Source organism: Tursiops truncatus, chromosome 13, assembly GCF_011762595.2.
Source record: "Tursiops truncatus isolate mTurTru1 chromosome 13, mTurTru1.mat.Y, whole genome shotgun sequence".
NCBI classification, from domain to species: Eukaryota; Metazoa; Chordata; class Mammalia; order Artiodactyla; family Delphinidae; genus Tursiops; species Tursiops truncatus.
Genome location: NC_047046.1, coordinates 51,451,364 through 51,474,495, shown reverse-complemented (window position 1 = coordinate 51,474,495; position 23,132 = coordinate 51,451,364). Strand labels below are relative to the sequence as shown.

The 23,132-nt window shown below is 37.6% G+C and overlaps 1 protein-coding gene across 9 annotated transcripts in view; it reads right to left on the bottom strand.

Moving 5' to 3' along the window:
- Positions 1-23,132, bottom strand: part of KIAA1328 (KIAA1328 ortholog) — a 391,966-nt gene that overhangs the window by 47,063 nt on the left and 321,771 nt on the right. For 5 of the 9 annotated variants that reach the window (XM_019930365.3, XM_019930368.3, XM_019930370.3 and 2 more), the window contains 2 exons: positions 18,868-18,976; positions 211-306 (listed from right to left, as the gene is read on the bottom strand). In XM_019930365.3, the coding sequence (XP_019785924.3) occupies positions 211-306; positions 18,868-18,976 (205 nt within the window). Of the gene's footprint in view, positions 1-210; positions 307-15,893; positions 15,985-18,867; positions 18,977-23,132 lie in introns of those variants that run through there. The other 4 variants (XR_012325380.1, XM_019930366.3, XM_019930369.3 and 1 more) reach the window with 2 other exon arrangements.

The following is a 23,132-nucleotide window of genomic DNA, read 5'->3' as shown; positions in this document are numbered from 1 at the left end:
AGCCAGTATAGTAACTGAACCTGACGTCCATTGTTTGGGTCAAAGTTAATGATAAAATGTAGGAAAGGAAGTAAGAGAATAAATAAATGGTGTATGCTAAGGTGAAATCCAACCTTACTTTGGTGTCTTAAGAGAGGCTAAGAGCAAGACAATAATATTCTTTCTTAGCTCAAACTCCAGATGCCTGGAAGGTAAAGCAATATGGCTTACCAAAGCTGCCTCTGCTTCTGAAAACTTGCAAAACAGCATGGCGACTGGCAAATAGGAATGGTATCCTCCAGCAAACACCTTTGTCTCGCATTACTCCTAACCAGGAAGATTACATTTAATCACTCTTTTTTCCTCTACAAAGAAATTCATTCTCACAGTGTGATTTAACTTTAATACATATTTTTCTCATCTAAAAGGTAGACATGGGAGTCATGTTTAGAATATACCATACGTTTATAGCAGTGATTTATACTTCTGATTAAATTTGTGTATAGATCCAACAAAGAAGAAAAAAGGAGGGCAGTTTTATTGGAAACACAATCACATTGTAGCACCCCTAAGGTAACTTATGAGAGAAACATGTACATTCTCATTCCAACAATCAACCTTGCTAACAGGTCTATCTATGCACTTTTATTTAGCACTGCTAATTCTCGCCTACCTCTTTCTTATTTATTCATGGAATGGTTAACACAAAGAAGAGTTTTTGCTTTTTAAACTTCCAGATATTTCGCAATTTAGAAATAGTCTAAAAAAAGGAGAGGTATATAAGAAGTGAAAGAAAAAAAAAAGAATTAGAAGGAAATATACCAAATACTAAACTGTTAACAGTGGGTAGAAGGATTATAGGTGGTTTAAAATATCACTTTTAAAGATATATATTCCACCACAATTGTCCCAAGTAAGCACAGGTGCTTAAGCAATTATTGCCAATTCACTGGTGTCAGTTTCTTTAAAAACAAATTAGCAGAGAGCAACAGCCAGCACTACCCACCACCAGTCCCTCCCATCAGGAAACTTGAAGAGGTCTCTTAGATAGCCTCAAACACCAGAGGGCAGACAGCAGAAGCAAGAAGAACTACAATCCTGCAGCCTGTGGGAAAAAAACCACACTCACGAAAGATAGACAAGATGAAAAGGCAGAGGGCTATGTACCAGATGAAGGAACAAGATAAAACCCCAGAAAAACAATTCAGAATAATGATAGTGAAGATGATCCAGGACCTAGGAAAAAGAATGGAGGCAAAGACTGAGAAGATGCAAGAAATGTTTAACAAAGACCCAGCAGAATTAAAGAACAAACAAGTAGAGATGAACAATAAAATAACTGAAATGGGGCTTCCCTGGTGGCGCAGTGGTTGAGAGTCCGCCTGCCGATGCAGGGGACACGGGCTCATGCCCTGGTCCGGGAGGATTCCACATGCCGCGGAGTGGCTGGGCCCGTGAGCCATGGCCATTGAGCCTGCGCGTCCGGAGCCTGTGCTCCGCAATGTGAGAAGCCACAACAGTGAGAGGCCCGTGTACCCAAAAAAAAAAAAAAAAAAAAAAAAAAAAAAAAAACTGAAATGAAAACTACACTAGAAAGAATCAAAAGCAGAATACCTGAGGCAGAGGAATGGATAAGTGACCTGGAAGACAGAGTGGTGGAATTCACTGCTGTGGAAGAGAATAAAGAAAAAAGAATGAAAAGAAATGAAGACACCCTAAGAGAGCTTTGGGACAACATTAAATGCAACAACATTCGCATTATAGGGGTCCCAGAAGGAGAAGAGAGAGAGAAAGGACCCAAGAAAATATCTGAAGATATTCTAGTCAAAAACTTCTCCAACATGGGAAAGGAAATAACCACCCAAGTTTAGGAAGCGCAGAGAGTCCCATACAGGATAAACCCAAGGAGAAACATGCCGAGACACACAGTAATCAAATAGGCAAAAGTTAAAGACAAAGAAAAATTACTGAAAGCAGCAAGGGAAAGAAGACAAAAAACATACAAGTGGGGATTCCCTGGTGGCGCAGTGGTTGAGAGTCCACCTGCCGATGCAGGGGACACGGGTTCGTGCCCCGGCCCGGGAAGATCCCACATACCGCGGAGCGGCTGGGCCCATGAGCCATGGCCGCTGAGCCTGCAGCACGTCCGGAGCCTGTGCTCCACAACGAGAAAGGCCACAACAGTGAGAGGCCCGCGTACTGCAAAAAAAGGAAAAAAAAGAAAAAAAAATACATAAAAGGGAACTCCCATAAGGTTAACAGCTGATTTCTCAGCAGAAACTCTACAAGCCAGAAGGCAGTGGCATGATATACTTAAAGTAATGAAAGGGAAGAACCTACAACAAAGATTACTCCACCTGGAAAGGATCTCATTCAGCTTTGATGGAGGAATCAAAAGCTTTACAGACAAGCAAAAGCTAAGAGAATTCAGCACCACCAAACCAGCTCTACAACAAATGCTAAAGGAACTTCCCTAAGTGGGAAACACAAGAGAAGAAAAGGACCTACAAAAACAAACCCAAAACAATTAAGAAAATGGTCACAGGAACATACATATCAATTATTACCATAAACGTGAATGGATTAAATGCTCCAACCAAAAGACACAGGCTGCCTGAATGGATACAAAAACAAGACCCACATATATGCTGTCTACAAGAGACCCATTTCAGACCTAGGGACACATACAGACTGAAAGTGCGGGGATGGAAAAAGATATTCCATGCAAATGGAAATCAAAAGAAAGCTGGAGTAGCAATACTCATATCAGAAAAAATAGATGTTAAAATAAAGAATGTTACAAGAGACAAGGAAGGACACTACATAATGATCAAGGGATCAATCCAAGGAGAAGATATAACAATTATAAATATAAATACACCCAACACAGGAGCACCTCAGTACATAAGGCAACTGCTAACAGCTAGAAAAGAGGAAATCAACAGAAACACAATAATAATGGGGGACTTTAACACCTCACTCAATGGACAGATCATCCAGACAGAAAATTAATAAGGAAGCACAAGGTTTAAATGACACAATAGATCAAAGAGATTTAATTGATATTTATAGGACATTCCATCCAAAAACAGCAGATTACACTTTCTTCTCAAGTGTGCACAAAACGTTCTCCAGGATAGATTACATCTTGGGTCACAGATCAAGCCTCAGTAAATATAAGAAAATTAAAATCATATCAAGCATCTTTTCTGACTATAACGCTATGAGATTAGAAGTTAATTACAGGGAAAAAAACATAAATAAAACAAACACATGGAAGCTAAACAATACATTACTAAATAACCAAGAGATCACTGAAGATATCAAAGAAGAAAACAAAAAATACCTAGAGACAAATGACAATGAAAACACGAAATCCAAAACCTATGGGATGCAGCAAAGGCAGTTCTAAGGGCTTCCCTGGTGGTGCAGTGGTTGAGAGTCCGCCTGCCGATGCAGGGGACACGGGTTCGTGCCCCGGTCCGGGAGGATCCCACATGCCGCGGAGCGGCTGGGCCCGTGAGCCATGGCCGCTGAGCCTGTGCGTCCGGAGCCTGTGCTCCGCAACGGGAGAGGCCACCACAACAGTGAGAGGCCCGCGTGCCGCCAAAAAAAAAAAAAAAAAAAAAAGCAGTTCTAAGAGGGAAGTTTATAGCAATACAAGCCTACCTCAAGAAACAAGAAAATCTCAAATAAACAACCTAACCTTACAACTAAAGGAACTAGAGAAAGAAGAACTAACAAAACCCAAAGTTAGCAGAAGGAAAGAAATCATAAAGATCAGAGCAGAAATAAATGAAACAGAAACAAAGAAAAAAATAGCAAAGATCAATAAAACTAAAAGCTGGTTCTTTGAGAAGATAAACAAAATTGATAAACCATTAGCCAGACTCATCAAGAAAAAGAGGGAGAGGACTCAAATCAATAAAATTAGAAATGAAAAAGGAGAAGCTACAACAGACACTGCAGAAATACAAAGCATCCTAAGAGACTACTACAAGCAACTCTATGCCAATAAAATGGACAACCTGGAAGATATGGACAAATTCTTACAAAGGTATAACCTTCCAAGGCTGAACCAGGAAGAAATAGAAAATATGAACAGACCAATCACAAGTAATGAAATTGAAACTGTGATGAAAAATCTTCCAAACAAACAAAAGTCCAGGACCAGATGGCTTCACAGGTGAATTCTATCAAACATTTAGAGAAGAGCTAACACCTATCCTTCTGAAACTCTTCCAAAAAATTGCAGAGGAAGGAACACTCCCAAACTCATTCTATGCGGCCACCATCACCCTGATACCAAAACCAGACAAAGATACTACAAAAAAAGAAAATTACAGACCAATATCACTGATGAATATAGATGCAAAAATCCTCAACAAAATACTAGCAAACAGAATCCAACAACACATTAAAAGGATCATACACCATGATCAAGTGGGATTTATCCCAGGGATACAAGGATTCCTCAATATATGCAAATCAATCAATGTGATACACCATTGAAGAATAAAAACCATATGATCATCTCAATAGATGCAGAAAAAGCTTTTGACAAAATTCACACCCATTTATGACAAAAACTCTCCAAAAAGTGGGCAGAGAGGGAACCTACCTCAGCATAATTAGGCCATATACGACAAACCCACAGCAAACATCATTCTCAATGGTGAAAAACTGAAAGCATGTCCTCTACGATCAGGAACAAGATAAGGATGTCCACTCTCTCCACTATTATTCAACATAGCTTTGGAAGTCCTAGCCACAACAATCAGAGAAGAAAGAGAAATAAAATGAATACAAATTGGAAACAAAGAAGTAAAACTGTCACTGTTGGCAGATGACATGATACTATAGAGAACCCTAAAGATGCTACCAGAAAACTACTAAAGATAATCAATGAATTTGGTAAAGCTGCAGGATACAAAATTAATGCACAGAAATTCTTGCATTCCGATACACTAATGATGTAAAATCTGAAAGAGAAATTAAGGAAGCACTCCCATTTACCACTGCAACAAAAAGAATAAAATACCTAGGAATAAAACTACCAAGGGAGACAAAAGACCTGTATGCAGAAAACTATAAGACACTGATGAAAGAAATTAAAGATGATAAAACAGATGGAGAGATATACCATGTTCTTGGATTAGAAGAATCAATATTGTGAAAATGACTATACTACTATTGCAAATGACTATGCAATCCCTATCAAATTGGCAATAGCATTTTTTACGGAACTAGAATAAAAAATCTTAAAATTTGTATGGAGACACAAAAGATCCCAAATAGCCAAAGCAGTCTTGAGGGAGAAAAATGGAGCGGGAGGAAGCAGACTCCCTGACTTCAGACTATAGTACAAAGCTACAGGAATCAAGACAATGTGGTACTGGCACAAAAACAGAAACATAGATCAATGGAACAAGATAGAAAGCCCAGAGTTAAACCCACGCACCTATGGTCAACTAATCTATGACAAAGGAGGCAAGGGTATACAATGGAGAAAAGACAGTCTCTTCAATAAGTTGTGCTGGGAAAACTGGATAGCTACATGTAAAAGGATGAAATTAGAACACTCCCTAACACCATACACAAAAATAAACTCAAAATGGATTAGAGACCTAAATGTAAGACTGGACACTATAAAACTCTTAGAGGAAGAACACTCCTTGACATAAATCGCAGCAAGATCTTTTTTGATCCACCTCGTAGAGTAATGGAAATAAAAGCAAAAATTAACAAATGGGACCTAATGAAACTTCAAAATTTTTGCACAGAAAAGGAAACCATAATCAAGACGAAAAGACAACCCTCAGAACGGGAGAAAATATTTGCAAACAAATCAACGCACAAAGGATTAATTTCCTAAATATATAAACAGCACATGCTGCTCAATATTAAAATAACAAACAACCCAATCCAAAACTGGGCAGAAGACCAAAATAGACATTTCTCCAAAGAAGACATACAGATGGCCAAGAAGCACATGAAAAAGCTGCTCAACATCACTAATTATTAGAGAAATGCAAATCAAAACTACAATGAGGTATCACCTCACACCAGTTAGAATGGGCATCCTCAGAAAATCTACAAACAACAAGTGCTGGAGAGGGTGTGGGGAAAAGGAAATGCTCTTGCACTGTTGGTGGCAATGTAAATTGATACAGCCACTATGAAGAACAGTATGGAGGTTCCTTAAAAAAACTAAAAATAGAATTACCATATGATGGAGCAATCCCACTACTGGGCATATACCCAGAGAAAACCATTATTCAAAAAGACACATGTACCCCAATGTTCATGGCAGCACTATTTACAATAGCCAGGTATTGGAAGCAACCTAAATGCCCATCGACAGATGAATGGATAAAGAAGATGTGGTACATATATACAATGGAATATTACTCAGCCATAAAAAGGAACGAAATTGGGTCATTTGTTGAGACGTGGATGGATCTAGAGACTGTCATACAGAGTGAAGTAAGTCAGAAAGAGAAAAACAAATATTGTATATTAACGCATATATGCGGAACCTAGAAAAATGGTACAGATGAACCAGTTTGCAGGGCAGAAATTGAGACACAGATGTAGAGAACAAACGTATGGACACCAAGGGAGGAAAGCAGCAGGGGGGTGGTGGTGGTGGTGGGATGAATTGGGCGATTGGGATTGACATGTATACACTGATGTGGATAAAACTGATGACTAATAAGAACCTGCTGTATAAAATATAAAATAAAATTCAAAAATTCAAAAAAAATACATTCTGGAGTAAATTTTATCATCTGTGAATTATATCTCAATAAAGCTGCTATTAAAAATCGAAACAAGGGCTTCCCTGGTAGCGCAGTGGTTAAGAATCTGCCTGCCAATGCAGGGGACGCGAGTTTGAGCACTGGTCTGGGAAGATCCCTCATGCTGCAGAGCAACTAAGCCTGTGCACCACAACTACTAAGCCCGCATGCCTAGAGCCCGTGCTCTGCAACAAGAGAAGCCACTGCAATGAGAAGCCCGTTGCACTGCTCCCGCTCGCCACAACTAGAGAAAGCCTGCATGCAGCAACAAAGACCCAATGCAGCCCAAAGTAAATAAATTAAATAAATAAATTTTTAAAAAAATTAAAAAAAACCCCGAAACAAAACAAAAAAAAAACAAATTAGCAAACATATCCTTGAATGGCTCTCCCCTCGCCCCTACCCAACAGCCCTCTAAAAGGTTACAAAAATAAATAAATAAATAAAAAGGATTAGAGTTGGCATGATGAGGGAGTGAGAGTTGGGTGCCTGTGTCATAGCCAATTGATCTCATTCAGTAGTTAAACCTGACTGGACTATAGGCTGCAGGTGGTGGCAAGAAGGTAAATTTGAAAGAGTTCATTGTAGGCCACACAGTATTTCATAATTTTTGTAAAGGCTAAATGAATATATCTCTTAGAAGTTAATGTTAAATAATCTATGATAGTAAGCTACAATTCTAATTCTGTGATATCTTTGATCTTCAACCTCTGATATGGAAAGCTTCAGGAGGTAAGCTTTTTATTTCATCTAAAAAATTCGTTTTAATCAAATATCCAATTTAAATAATAAGTTCCGATTTGTTTCCACCTGGTTTGCTATTAACTTATTCTAGACATTTCCTTATACTGACAGCTTCCTCTACTACAATGTTTCCTTTTCTCTTTCAAATAAATAGTTGCGTGAAGGAGAAATTTTGATTTCTTTGCCAGCAATGACTAGCTAAAAAAAGATCTTGGGGACTTCCCTGGTGGCGCAGTGGTTGAGAGTCCATCTGCCGATGCAGGGGATACGGGTTCGTGCCCCGGTCCGGGAAGATCCCACATGCCGCGGAGCGGCTGGGCCCGTAAGCCATGGCCGTTGAGCCTGTGCGTCCGGAGCCTGTGCTCCGCAACAGGAGAGGCCACAACAGTGAGAGGCCCGTGTACCGCCAAAAAAAAAAATGTATAAAGGATGAATTCTCCATGTACGCTAAGAAACACAACTGCCCGCAAGGCTTTTACAAGACAAGCAATTGTATACAAGGTTGGTCTGCTTTCTAAATAACTTGCCATCCTGGTATGAGGCTGGAGCCTTCTCGGCTCTAATGATTGGCTCTGGTTTTCAAGTAGCCCATGTCCTGTGACAGGGAAATCCTGAAGCAGCGTCCCTATTCTAATACAAGTCACAATCCACCTCAGAATCTTCCAGCTTTCCCAAAGGAAGAAACAGCCTCTCATGTATAATAGTAATTACTCTCTCCTTGCTGGCCAAGAGGCTTACATTCCAGACAAGTTGATCATTTTATAGCATTTAAGGACAAGTACAAAGCAACGAGATGATGCGCTTTCAATCTCAGTAATAGTCTTACTTTAGTATGCACCCACGACAGAAAGAAAATCAACGAAATGCTTGGTAAGTAAACAGGTAATGCAATGGCCAATTACTCTTGAGCTTCAAGACCAACTTGGACTCTTTCTTTCATGGATAATGTTAGGATTTGTACAGCAAGTGGCTCATTCATATTCCCTATAAAGATATAGAAGACATATCCCAGAAGTCTTAAGGCTAATGAAAATAATTAGCCTTAATTACACATAAACACATAAATTAACTACACATAAATTATTAGCCTTAATTACATATAAATAAACACATAAATAAAATATTTAACACATAAATAAACACATAAATTAATTACACATAAATAATTAGCCTTAATTACACATAAATAAACACATAAATAAAATATTTATGTGTTTCCCTTTATTATTTACAAATAACTTTCATATGTACCTGTCTCTTAACCTGTCTCTTGTGGTTAAACTCACAAAAGTTTACAGGTAATACAAAATGTTAAAATGAATTTCTCCACAAGAAATAAAGAGAAGGTAGATTGAAAGAAAATAAAGGACTGTCATATCTTTTTGGGGGGCAGCTTATTAATATCAAAAGCAAATAATTTATGGGGAAAATATGAAAAGTGTTAAATATGTTAAAAGTGGTATATATACACATATCAATACATATATTTGAATATATAAACAGTGTACAAAAGTGTCCAACTGAGCTGAAAATGCATTATTAGTCAATGACCATTAACTACTACATTATTCTGTTCTCTTCACTGTAAGTATTCTCATTGATAATGTCTTTGATTTACTCAGTGGCATACTTGGCACTATCATGCACGATCCTGACCATTCTTTTCCTAAGGCAAAGCATGTAGCCTACACTAATATACAGTAACCTTTTTCAATATGACTAATGACCTCAATTTGGACTTCAAGGGGGACTAACTTCTTTCTGTTTTTCTCCTAGTGTCCTTCCTAAAGTAAAATCTAATGTTTTCCAGACACAGTTTCGTTTAAACCTAAAAATGAAAAAACCTTCAGTAAACGCATGTTCACAGAGCATAATCTCAGGAAACGTAAATTATACCTGGCCCCCTGTCAACTGGGAAGGCCAAAGATATCCGAGGAATGGCTCTTCCCTGTGCTATGAATGACGTGGTGCCAAGTTTGCTCATCTACTTAGCATTTCTAAACTACCGGCCAGCGGAAAACCCAGAGATTTCAAAGAGAAGTTTAAACCATGTTATTCTGAAATCAATTACTTAATTTTTTAAAATTAATTAATTGTTATTATTATTTTGGCTGTGTTGGGCCTTTGTTGCTGCGCATGGGCTTCCTCTAGTTGCAGCGAGCAGGGGCTACTCTTCATTGTGGTGTGTGGGCTTCTTATTGCAGTGGCTTCTCTTGTTGCGGAGCACGGGCTCTAACCCGTGTCCCCTGCATTGACAGGTGACTCAACCACTGTGCCACTAGGGAAGTCCATATTTAATTATTTTTGAAAATACTCATCTCTTTATTATTTTCTCCTCAAAATGTGTAAATTACTCTGAAATCGAGAGATAGATGTACATGTTTTCATTTTGATTTCATCTCTAAACAAAGGGTATGGTTCAGACATAGGATGGACAGCTGGAAAACTGAGGTTCCATGTAGTCAAGGGACTCTGCCAAGGCTTTGCTACTGCTAAGCTGTGAGGCAGGATGAATACAGGTCTTTGGACTTTAATTCTCAAGGCCTTTCCTGTAAGCCATGTTGCCTGTCTACATGCAAGGATTTTTAATTTGAGAAAACCAAAACAAAGAACTGGCCATAGGCCTAAGTAGAAGAAGCTCTATGATACGGCTGAACACAAGATAATGGAGTGGTATATATTCTATACTAAGTGAAAACAATTGTGAGATGTTATCTAAGCAATCAAATCCCAATGCGGGGACTTCCCTGGTGGCGCAGTGGTTGAGAATCCGCCTGGTTCAATTAATCTGGTTCAATGAATCCAGGTGAGGCCTAGAAACAGGTACTTTGTCAAAGGTTCCTAAGCGATTTCAATGTGCAGATAGAACCACTGCTCTGAAGGGAATTAAGCCCTTTCAGAATTTTTACAAAGAGCTAATTATGAGAAGAAATCCATTATCAATAACTTTGAATGCAGGGTTATTCAGTTTGCTTCTAAGCCACATTTCTGCACAACACTGTCACTCAGTGCATTTGGCAAGGGGGAGCCTGTGTCATTCACATGTACTGTGCTCCAGGTGCCCCCCAAAATCTTGTTGCCCAGAGCATAGAGAAAGAAGCTAACACTGAGGGCACACTGTGGCCCAGAACCAAGTTAAGGCTTTGGATACCTAGTCACGTTTAATCCTCTGAGCAAATTTGCAAGGCAGTTACTAATACTCTTATTTTCGCATGAGGAATCAGGTTCAGGCATGTTTGCAAGCATGTTTCCATGGTGAATATTAAAAAATACAACCCTATCGCCCACCTCTGAGATGAGTCTAACCCTATTCCTAACCTTTTGTCAGGGAACGCACATAGAGTTTAGAATTACAATAGCAAGGTCCAAATCTGAGCTCTGTTTCTTATTGCTTGTACGGTCCTAGGAAGTTCTACAATGACAACTACTATTAGCCAGGTACCAAGACTCTGCTAAGTACTTTATATAAACTATGTTGCTTAACCATCATGACCAGACTATGAGGGAGATATTATTACCCCCATTTTATAGATTAAACTAAGTGATTTGTTCAAAACCACATAGGCTAGCATTCAAACCTAGGCCTATAAACCTAGGTGTTATAATTATTACCCCTGGGCTCTTAAATGTTCTATTGCCTCTCTGAGCTTTGTTTTCTCATGATTGTGAGGATCACATTAGGTAACATACATAAAAGAATTTTTTTTTTTTTTTTTTGCGGTACGTGGGCCTCTCACTGTTGTGGCCGCGGCATGTGGGATCTTCCCGGACCGGGGCACGAACCCATGTCCCCTGCATCGGCGGGTGGACTCCCAACCACTGCACCACCAGGGAAGCCCCCATAAAAGAATTTTTATAAAAGCATTTAAGTGCCTAGGACAGCAAGTGGCACTCAACAAATGTTTCTTAACATTGAAGTGAAGGGAATTTGATAATCTTGGACCAAAGGCACAAGTCTAAAACAGCGTTGACGAGGCCAAAAACTGAAATGATAGCAGGGACTGGCAATACTGAACAGATGTCACTAATTGCAGCATTTTCCAGAATTCAGTGCCCTGGAGAAGATCCACCAGGAAGCATAATCCTCACCTACTGCTGGCTCAACAAAGAACATAATTATGTCTTATGTTCCAAGGGTAACCTTAGATTTTTTGCAACTACTTGGAACTACAGAGCATAAAATTTTGAAATGGGTTTACCTCCTATAAATGTGTGCCCTTTGTTTCTTTTTAAATATTGTTTTTAAAACTACGTAATACATTGTTGTTATAGAATATCTGGAAGATATAGAAAAGTGTGAGCAATAAAATAGCTCCTATAATCCCTTCCCCTAGAATTTAGAGAGATTTCCTGAAGCCAAGGACTAGAACTCTAAGTGGCTAGTAAGCATAAATTGTTGTAATGTACACTTTCCCTACTGTAAGTTCATCCTATGTCAAGAGTGTCTTGACAAGATTCCTCAAACTGAATTCATTTCTTGGAATTATACTGTGTCTTTATTATTTCTACTTAGCCTATTTGTTTCTGTTTTCTTAATTCACACACTCTATAAGCAGTGTTTGCAAGAGGAATGGATGATTATATTAACGGCTTTTAACAGTGGGAATTATTACAGTAACACCCCCAAATCATGGCTTAATTAAAAGGAACATCTTTTCATCAAACACCTAAAAATTTCCATGCATTCAGCTGTTCTTGGTAGTAATGTACCTGCCAGCAGGGAATTTCAATTTATCAACCTAGCTTCAATAAAAATCCTTTTGAATGGCTGGACTTTTCATCCTCCTGATATGGAAGACAGGTGTATTTATAACTTGATATTTTCTTTTACATATTCAACCAATTATTTTCTGAAGTTTTTGGATTATCCCTTTTTATTGTCATCATTTATGTGCAATATATCATTCAATTTTGTTTTAATTTTGTTATTTGCAATATACACAAAATGGAAAAGTTATAGTAAATAGCATTTTGATTGTGTGTAGTGTGTAAACTATTATTCGGAGGGCATATAAAGCTAAAATGATAGTTCTTGGCCTAGAAGCCCACACTTGTGGAAATCATTTTGAAAAAAATCTAAGAAGAAAATCTATCTAATACTTTGAAAATGAATTTTAATAGTCATTAAAAAGAGCTTTACAATGATACGTAATTTGTATAAACATATATTGTGAAAGGACATAGCTGAACTTGCCCAACACAAGATCTGATACATAATAGGCATTCAGTGAATAGTAGCCAGTATTGCCACATATGGTCACCACTCATGTGCTCTATTGTATAGCAGCAATGAGTTCTGCTATTCAAACCTACCACATAAACCCAAGTAGTGCCTGTAAGGCCCTAGTTTGAGGTTTGGGATTTTAATTTAGTTCCTCTTTCTCTACCTTGGAAGGATAGCACATTATGTGCTAGGCACATGAGGGGATCTGGTTAAGTTCTAAAAATATTTGTGTGAATGTACAGGTGAGAAAAAAGTCTGATTTTTTAAAAAAAGGATTTTGTTACAGTTAGGATTCTGGGCACAAGTGCAAGAAAGCGTTGCAATTTGGCTGTTGTGTGTAATAGAAACACAGCACTTCCCCTTCTGTGTAAGACTAAGTTTCTTCCTATCAAGTTATAAAAACAAATTCTAGGGCTTCCCTGGTGGCGCAGTGGTTGAGAGTCCACCTGCCGATGCAGGGGACGCGGGTTCGTGCCCCGGTCCGGGAAGATCCCACATGCCGCGGAGCGGCTGGGCCCGTGAGCCATGGCTGCTGAGTCTGCGCGTCCGGAGCCTGTGCTCCGCAACGGGAGAGGCCACAACAGTGAGAGGCCCGCCTACCGCAAAAAAAAAAGAAAGAAAAAAAAAAAAAAACAAATTCTAACTCTTAAAGTAAGCTTGTCGGATTCCTACTCTAAATCAGAATTTTATAGGCTTAGTGCCTACACCTAAGAACAAAATTCAAGTTTCACACAGTGTGAGAAAATGAAAAAACAATGAAATTTGGGATGAGAAGAAAGAAAGAAGTAAAAGACATCCAAATAGTTAAGAAGTAAAATTATCTCTTTGAATGACATGGTTTTATATGTAGGAAACCCTAAAGACTCCACACACACAAAAAACCTGTTAGAACTAATAAATGAATTTGGTGAAGCTGCAGGATACAAAATCAAGATACAAAAATAAGTTGTGTCTCTTTACACCAACAATGATCTATCAGAAAAGGAAATCAAGAAAAAAAATCTCATTTATGATAGCATAAGAAAGAATAAAATACTTGGGAATAAATTTAATCAAGGAGGTGAAAGATTTGTACACTGAAAACTATAAAACATTGAAGAAAAGAATTGAAAAAGACACAAGTAAATGGAAAGAGATCCTGCGTTCATGGATTAAAATAATTAAAATTGTTAAAATAACCATACTACCCAAAGTGATATACAGATTCAATGTAATCTCTAACAAAATTCCAATGAAATTTTTTGTAGAAATAGGAAAAACAACCTTAAAATTCATATGGAACCACAAAAGACTCCGAATAGCCAAAGCAATCTTGAGAAAGAAGAGCAAAGTTGGAGGAATCCCACTTCTTGATTTCAAATTATATTACAAACAGTATGGTACTGGCATAAAGAAAGACACATAGACTCACTGGAGAGAGTCAAGTGCCCAGAAATAAACCCAAGCATAAATGGTCAGTTGATTTTCAACAAGGGTGTCAAGATATGCAACGGGGAAAGGATAACCTCTTCAATAAATAGGACAGCATGTGGGAAAACTGAATATCCACATGCAAAAGAATGAAACTGGACCCTCATCTTACACTATACACAAAAATCAACTCAAGGTGGATTAAAGCCTGAAATGTAAGATCAGCGACTATAAAACTCCTAGAAGAAGACACAGGGAGAAAGCTCCTGACATTAGCCTTCAAAATGATTTTTTGCGTGTGACACCAAAGGCTCAAGCAACAAAAGCAAAAATAAACCAGTGGGACTACATCCAATAAAAAAGCTTCTGCACCGCAAAGGAAACATTCAACAAAGTGAAATGGCAACCTACAGATTGGGATTCAAATATCTGCAAGCTATACATCTGATAAGGGGTTAATATCCAAAATATATAAGGAACTCTTACAACTCAACAGCAAAAAGCAAAGAGTCTGATAAAAAATGGGCAAAGGACCTGAATAGACATTTTCCCAAAGAAGACATAGAAAAACACTGTCTTCCAGACAGAAGTTTAAGTTTTAGATTGCAGGGTACTTGGATCCTTCCAGCCTGGGTTGGCAGAGTGTGGTCTCAGGTTCCCAATATTCTGAGCCTGGGTCCCTCAATCTCAAACTCAGTGGGCAAGGAGTCTCCACAAGCCACCTTCAAGTCAGCCGTGTGTGAACAGTTGCCTGTGAGCATGACTGTGCACTGGGAATTGCTCTATAGAAAGCTCGGCAAGGTGGAAACTCACAGCAAAAATTTCAGAACACATAAAGCGTATGGTCTGACAGCAAAGGAACAAGGTCTTAAAAAAAAAAGAACAAATTAAGCTATTATTTTTTAAAAGTTCCCCAAATAAGCTATTAAGTCCTTCAAAGCACATACACAAATATTTTCCAACCTCCCTCAACAAAAAAAACAAGCTCTACAAAATCATCCCTCTTGACATAGCTCAAAAAACAAACCAAACAAGTAAAACAAAAAACATCAACTTGGTGTTGTGATAAAAACGAATCTTTCTGAAAAAACCTAGAGTAGTGAGGTGAACAGTGCTTCCTAGAAATAGGCTAACTACAGTTCCAGTTCCAAAAATTCACTAATTGGGCATGATTTGGTGAGATCAGTCTTTCTCTCTTCACATCTCACAGGGAAAAATAAAAAAAGAGGTCAAGAGTACCAGTCTTAACTCTTACGAGTCAGGAAAGAACAGAGAGAAGGAGCCTTAGTAACCTTTTACTTCAGGGGCTGAGCGTGTAAGCCTGCTGCTGCAGGCCTGGTATTTGCCTCTGTCTATCAGTTTGGAAGGAATCATTATTGCGCTGTCATTTGACTGAGAGATAGAAACTCCACCGGTATTTTAAAAAGTGACAAGATATCTGTTTCACTGAACAATCCCAGAAGATAGTCTTCATTTTAATATAAAATGTTCCAGATTTACATATCTGAATAGAAAAAAGACACCAACATAGAAAAAATATACTGCATGCAACAGACTTTTCTCCTTGGTCAAATTTGAAATAAAAGATTTGAAGATCCAAAGCTACCTTAATGCAAATATCTGCCTGTTGCAAGTATACTGTTTGATGAAATTGGCATACATCAAGTACAATTAGAAAGCTTATTTATAATGAAGAAATACATAATTCTGCATCTTAATGGGGATGACAATTACAGCTGATGGCTGTTAATTAACGTTAACTTCTTTTGCTCTGGGTCTCAGAGATTTCTTATAAGGTCTGTATGCCGGCAATGGACACAACTAATTCTGCAAGGTACAAAAGGGGTAATTATCAGCAACATTTGTGCTCATAACAAATTCATTGGTAACTTGCCCAGCTCTGGCTCCACACTGGAGACCTGAGGATCAAGTAGAATTGGTAAACTCTGACTCAGTGTCATGGCAGGAAAGGTATTTGTTCAACTTTCTGAGCAAAGGCTCACCTACCCACCAGGTGTTCAGAATGACAGAGAAAAGCCCCTCCAGTTCTCTCTCCTGGTGGAATGGTCTGTGGGTGTTGCCTGTTCCAGGCAAGCAGAAATGCAAGGCATTGTTTAGTTCAGTGGTGCCACCCTCCTGTACCGAGATGCCCACTGTGCTTACTTTCTTGGACAGCTCAGGGGTGTGTGATCAGTATTGGAGGCCGGAAGTAAGATGGAAAGGGAGAAGCACTGCAGGTCTCAGCACAGAAAACTATTATAAAGCCCTCTTTGCTTGTGCTGTAAATTACATATTTATTTTGTTAGCATGAGATAGATGAATATTTCCACATACAAAGGTGCCCTGCTAAAATCAGGATAAGTGATATTAATGTCCTCTGGTCAGTATTATCGAACCTCAAAAGCAATAAACTTTATGCGTCAATAAATATTACATTTGCAACATAATTAACATTCCTTTACTGTCTCTAGCACTTATTACACATTGTAACCACAAGTCTACAATACATTATTCACATTTGGGGTGTCACCAAGTGATGGATTGCTGTAGGAGAGGCTGTCCTTTAAATAAATCAACAAATAAAAATGCAAATGTTAACATTTTCAGCCACAACTTCTCCCATCTTGAATGCAGAATGAAAATTTCACATTACATTGACACGCAGCAGAGAGAACAATTAACAACGTACACTGTGAATGAGAAAGATGACTTTGCCAAGCTAGGTTTTATCACCTGCACATGGACCCACATGGGACTCTTATAGATGCCAGCACTTTTCAGAGAACAAAGGAAACCTGTCGCCCACTGGCATCTGTCCCATCCCCATCCTTTTCTGCAGGTCTTGAAAATTCTTGGAATTTAGGGTGGACAGGGAAAGTACTTTTATTCTTGCTCTCTTCAGTACTTTCAAAGGTTTCTTGGAATGAAGAACAACAGGCTTTCCTCTTGTGTTAAGAGTTTATATGTAAAAGCAGTCTATAAAAAATGCCTTTTCTACACTTTGAAATAAAAATAAATCAAATAATCTTGATTCTGAAGTCTGGAAAGCAACCACTGTGCCTTCCTGCTAACTGATTTTCATAGTACTGAATCTTATTCTTTCAACTCTGCACTTTGTATAATAGACCTATAATAGGCCATCAAGCACTTCTAAGGATAAAATCTGGTGTGCTGCACATTGTTTTGTTTAGCCAAATGCTCATTATTTAAGAAGCTTCTGAGAATCTGTATTTAGCTGAACTGCAGCATTAAGAACTAATAGATAAAGAATCCTTTTTTTAAGGTTTGTAGATATGAGTCTTCACAGCAATTTTAACCTGGGCTTGTAAAACTCTACAAAGTTGATATGGCCATTTCAGAAAATGTGTGCTGAGGATGTACTATAAAACGCTTACTGGGGAAACATTTTATTCTTTTTCATGCTTTCCTCTAAACTGAAGTGCAATCATCAAAAACACATTAGAGTAGTGTTAAAGATCTCATTGAAGATCTTAGGGTCAAAGATAGGAAAATTCATTAAGTTTGAAAATCCAGATTGTCTTTCCTCTTTACCTATAACTCCTCCAAAGAAATCCCTCAAGATGAGCTAGGATGGATCCTGTCTGAGCACAAGCATTCATCCACAATGTTAAGTGGTCCAAGGTGGAAGCCCCATCAACCTTTCAGAGCCACAACTCACTGTAGGTCTTTGGCAAAATGCCATGCATGGTAGCATTAAAAATAAAGGAGTAATGGACAAAGAATGTGGTAAACTAGCTAAATTTTCTTTTGACTGTGGGTGGCTTCCAAAATAGGGACGTTGTCATTGTCAACTATTATAATATTTAAGATCATGGGCTTTGGAGTCTGAAATGCTGGCTCTACCTCTTACTAGCTATGTGACCTTAGGCAAGTCACTCAATCTCTCTGAACCTTAGTTTCCCGATTTTTAAAATGAGTATGATAGTAGTACCACCTCATAGGCTGTGATGAAGATTAAATCAGATAATGCGTACAAAGGGCTGGGCACATAGTAGATGCTTAATAGATGATAGCCATTATTATTATCCTCTGTGTTAAGAGTCATTTCCCAAAAGTTCTTAATTAAGTCTTAAAATCTGTATTTATTTGATAAGATGCTAGGAATTTAAGTGCTCAATCATATGCCCAAGGAAACATAAACCAAGCCCTTTTGGTGTTGATGTTTATATATTCAGCCTTAAATGTATAATATGGGAGTTGGCTTATTAGATATGAGAAATTTTAATAATGTAGTTCTTTTCCTGACTCCAGAAAAGGCTGGTCAAAGTATTAACTCCTCAAATGTCTCTGGTATAAGTAAATGTTGACAGTCACTTAACTGTAGTACAAAACCCACTACAGTTTTTAATATCAATGAATTCAGTTAGTTAAGCTTACAGTCCAAGTGTATAACCATTCCATGATAAGTTGGGAAGGACCTGCTGCTAAACAGATTTTTTGATGAAAGGCAGGATTAGCTTTGTGTTTCTGTGGAAATCCTTGTCAATTGCCATTATCAATTAAGGAAAAGCATGCATAAAGGAAAGGGCTCCATGAGTTCAACCTGGTCATATCTAGATGCTTCCAAATAAGGGCCTTTCTCTTGAGTAGGAGGCATTAACAATTTTCAAGATTTTTCAATACTTATTAAATAACTCAAAAAAAGTTCTTATCTGCAGAATATTAAAACAAAGAATCCCTGAAACTTACCGGGGAGTGTCATGTTGCAATGATGCTGTGGTTGTGATTACAAGCTCCTTTTGGCTTCCTGTTGTCATAGGAGATGTGGACGCATCTTTTCTTACTTCTGCCGTTGTCCCTGCATGAACAATAAAGGAAATAATTTGGGCACTTAATAAAAGGAAAAGTCTATTCTGAGTAATATATTCGTATAGGAATCCCCAAGCTTTAGAAGCAAGCCATTTTCCCCCATGAAATGAAACAATGGCAGATGGAAAACTCGGTGAGTTGTTTCGGTTTTGTAAACATCAGTGATACATAATATCTTGTTTTTAAAAAAGTGCATTTGTGCAATAACAGACTAACTAGAGATTTTGTTTTTAAACCTGATGGCCTATCAAAGTCCTGCTGATTTGGGTTTATTGTAAAAATGCCCAAGGAGGTAGACTGGTTTATTTTGTTCCTTTTAACTATCAATATCATAAGAAAAGTTCTTTCCTCTCTTTGACAAAATTGATAATTCCAGCACTTTGTACTTCTACACCCTCCAAATTAAATTGATCCTAACCCCAGAACTTTCAAGGTAGACATAAATCTTGAATATTTCTTTTAAAGAACTCAACATGTAAGATGCTAAACAAGTAAGATGCAAAAACAAGTAAGATGTTAAAACAAGTAAGATGCTCAACTAACCATTCTAGGGTTGATTTGGCCTTTGTTCCTTTCTAGCAATAAATGTTTAGTTGATAATTACTTTCTTCTTCTGGAGTGCTCAAGACTAAGATGGCATGGACAGAAAGACCTTTTGTTTGTTTTATAATTATTATTATTTCTAATAATAAGAAATTTATCCTCCTTTTTAAAAAAAATAACAAAATTGCCAACTTTTTATTCATTAAAAATACAATAAGGCTTTTTCACATATCAAATTCTCATGTTATAGCTGGAAGAGACCTTGGACATCATCTCATCCTGCTTCTTATTTGATAGATGCTTTTTGTAGGATGAGCTTCAGTAATGTTTTATTTTTTAAAAAAATTTTATTGGAGTATAGTTGATTTACAATGTTGTGTTAGTTTCTGCTGTACAGCAAAGTGAATTGGTTATACATATACATATATCGACTCTTTTTTAGATTCTTTTCCCATATAGGTCATTACAGAGTATTGAGAAGAGTTCCCTGTGTTATACAGTAGGTCCTTATTAGTTATCTATTTTATATATAGTAGTGTGTATATGTCAATCCCAATCTCCCAATTTATCTCTCTTCCCTGCCTCCCCACTTTCCCCCTTGTAACCATAAGTTTGTCTTCTACATCTGTGACTCTGTTTCTGTTTTGTAAGTTCATTTGTACCATTTTTTTAGATTCCACATATAAGTGACATCATATGATATTTGTCTTTATCTTTCCGACTTGCTTCACTCAGTATGACAATCTCTGGGTCCATCCATGTTGCTGCAAATGGCATTGTTTCGTTCTTTTCCATGGCTGAGTAATATTCCATTGTATATATGTACCACTTCTTCTTTATCCATTCCTCTGTCAATGGACATTTAGGTTGCTTCCATGTCCTGGCTATTGTAAACAGTGCTGCAATGAACACTGGGGTGCATGTATCCTTTTGAATTATGGTTTTCTCAAGGTATAAGCCCAGTAGTGGGATTGCTGGGTCGTATGGTAGTTCTATTTTTAGGTTTTTAAGGAACCTCCATAGTGTTCTCCACAGTGGCTGTATCAAGTTACATTCCCACCAATAGCACAAGAGGGTTCCCTTTTCTCCACATCCTCTCCAGCATTGGTTATTTGCAGACTTTTTGATGATGGCCATTCTGATTGGTGTGAGGTGAGGTATCATTGTAGTTTTGATTTGCATTTCTCTAATAATTAGCAGTGGTGAGAAGATTTTAATGCGCTTTTTGGCCATCTATATGTCTTCTTTGGAGAAATGTCTATTTAGGTCTTCTGCCCATTTTATGATTGGTTTATTTGTATTTTGATAACGAAGTGCATGAGCAGCTTGTATATTCTGGAGATTAATCCCTGGTCAGTTGCTTCATTTGCAAATGTTTTCTAACATGTTTTGGGTTGTCTTTTCTTTCTGTTGATGGTTTCCTTTGCTGTGCAAAAGTTTTAAGTTTCATCAGGTCCCATTCATTTATTTTTGTTTTTATTTTCATTACTCTAGGAGGTGGATCAAAAAAGATATTGCTGCGATTTATGTCAGAGAGTGTTCTGCCTATGTTTTCCTCTAAGAGTTTTATAGTATCTGGCCTTACATTTAGGTCTTTAATCCATTTTGAGTTTATTTTTGTGTATGGTGTTAGGGAGTGTTCTAATTTCATTCTTTTACATGTAGCTCTCCAGTTTTCCCAGCACCACTTACTGAAGAGACTATCTTTTCTCCATTGTATGTTCTTGCCTCCTTTGTCATAGACTAGGTGACCGAAGGTGCATGGGTTTACCTCTGGACTTTCTACCCTGTTCCATTGATCTGTATTTCTGCTTTTGTGCCAGTACCATACTGTTTTGATTACTGTAGCTTTGTAGTATAGTCTGAATTCAGGGAGCCTGATTCCTCCACCTCTGTTTTTCTTTCTCAAGATTGCTTTAACTATTCAGGGTCTTTTGTGTTTCCACACAAATGTAAAATTTTTTATTCTAATTCTGTGAAAAATGCCATTGGTAATTTGATAGGGATTACATTGAATCTGGAGATTGCTTTGGGTAGTCTAGTCATTTTCACAATATTGATTCTTCCAATCCAAGAACATGGTATATCTCTCCATCTGTTAGTGTCACCTTTAAGTTTTTTTTCATCAGTATCTTATAATTTTCTGAGTACAGGTCTTTTGCCTTTTTAGGTAGGTTTATTCCTAGGTATTTTATTCTTTTGGATGCAATGGTAAATGGGATTGTTTTCTTAATTTCTCTTTCTGATCTTTCATTGTTAGTGTATAGGAATGCAAGAGATTTCTGTGTATTAATTTTGTATCCTGCAATTTTACCAAATTCATTGATGAGTTCTAGTAGTTTTCTGGTGCCATCTTTAGGATTTTCTATGTAAAGTATCATGCCCTCTGCAAACAGTGACAGTTTCACTTCTTCTTTTCCAGTTTGTAGCCCTTTTATTTCTTTTTCTTCTCTGATTGCTGTGGCTAGGACATCCAGAACTATATATCTTCTTCATGGATTGATTCCTTGATCATTATGTAGTGTCCTTCACTGTCATTTCTAATTTAAAATTCTATTTTGTCAGATATGAGTATTGCTACTCCAGCTTTCTTTTCATTTCCATTTGCATGGAATATCTTTTTCTAACCCTTCACTTTCAGTCTGTATGTGCCTCTAGGTCTGAAGTGGATCTCTTGTAGACAGCATATATATGGGTCTTGTTTTTGTATCCACTCAGCCAGTTTATGTCTTTTGGTTGGAGCATTTAATCCATTGACATTTAAGGTAATTATTGATATGTATGTTCCTATTGCCATTTTCTTAATTGCTTTGGGTTTGTTTTTGTAGGTCTTTTTTCTTCCCTTCCTCTTTTGTTCTCTTGTGGCTTGATGACCATCTTTAGTATTGTGTTTGGGTTGCTTTTTCTTTTGTGTGTGTGTTATCTATTGTAGTTTTCTGGTTTGCATTCCCCATGAGCTTTTGAAATAGCAGTCTATATATATACAAGGTTGTTTTAAGTTGCTGGTCTCTTCATTTCAAATGCAATTCCCATTTCCTGCATTTGTACTCTCCTCTGCTCATGGCTGCTGATTTAGATATCATATTTGTGTGTGGATGATTTCCTCCTTTTACTGTATTTTTGCCTCTACCAGTGAGCTTTCCCATTTGTGATTTTCTTATTTCTAGATGTGGCCTCTTTATTTTCCTCCCTGCCTAGAGAAGTTCCTTTAGCATTTGTTGTAAAGCTGGTTTGGTGGTGCTGAATTCTCTTAGCTTTTGCTTCCCTGTAAAGCTTTTGATTTCTCTGTTGAATCTGAATGAGAGCCTTGCTGGGTAGAGTATTCTTGGCTGCAGGTTTTTCCCTTTCATCACTTTAAATATACTGTGCCACTCCCTTCTGGCCTGCAGAGTTCCTGCTGAAAAGTTAGCTGATAACCTTATGGGGATTCCCTTGTATGTTATTTGTTGCTTTTTCCTTGTTGCTTTTAATATTTTTCCTTTGTATTTAATTTTTGACAGTTTGATTAATATAATACAATATAATATTATAATTAATATATAATCTCAGGCCCTTTCTCTTTCTCTTCTTCTTCTGGGACCCCTATAATGTGAATAGTGGTG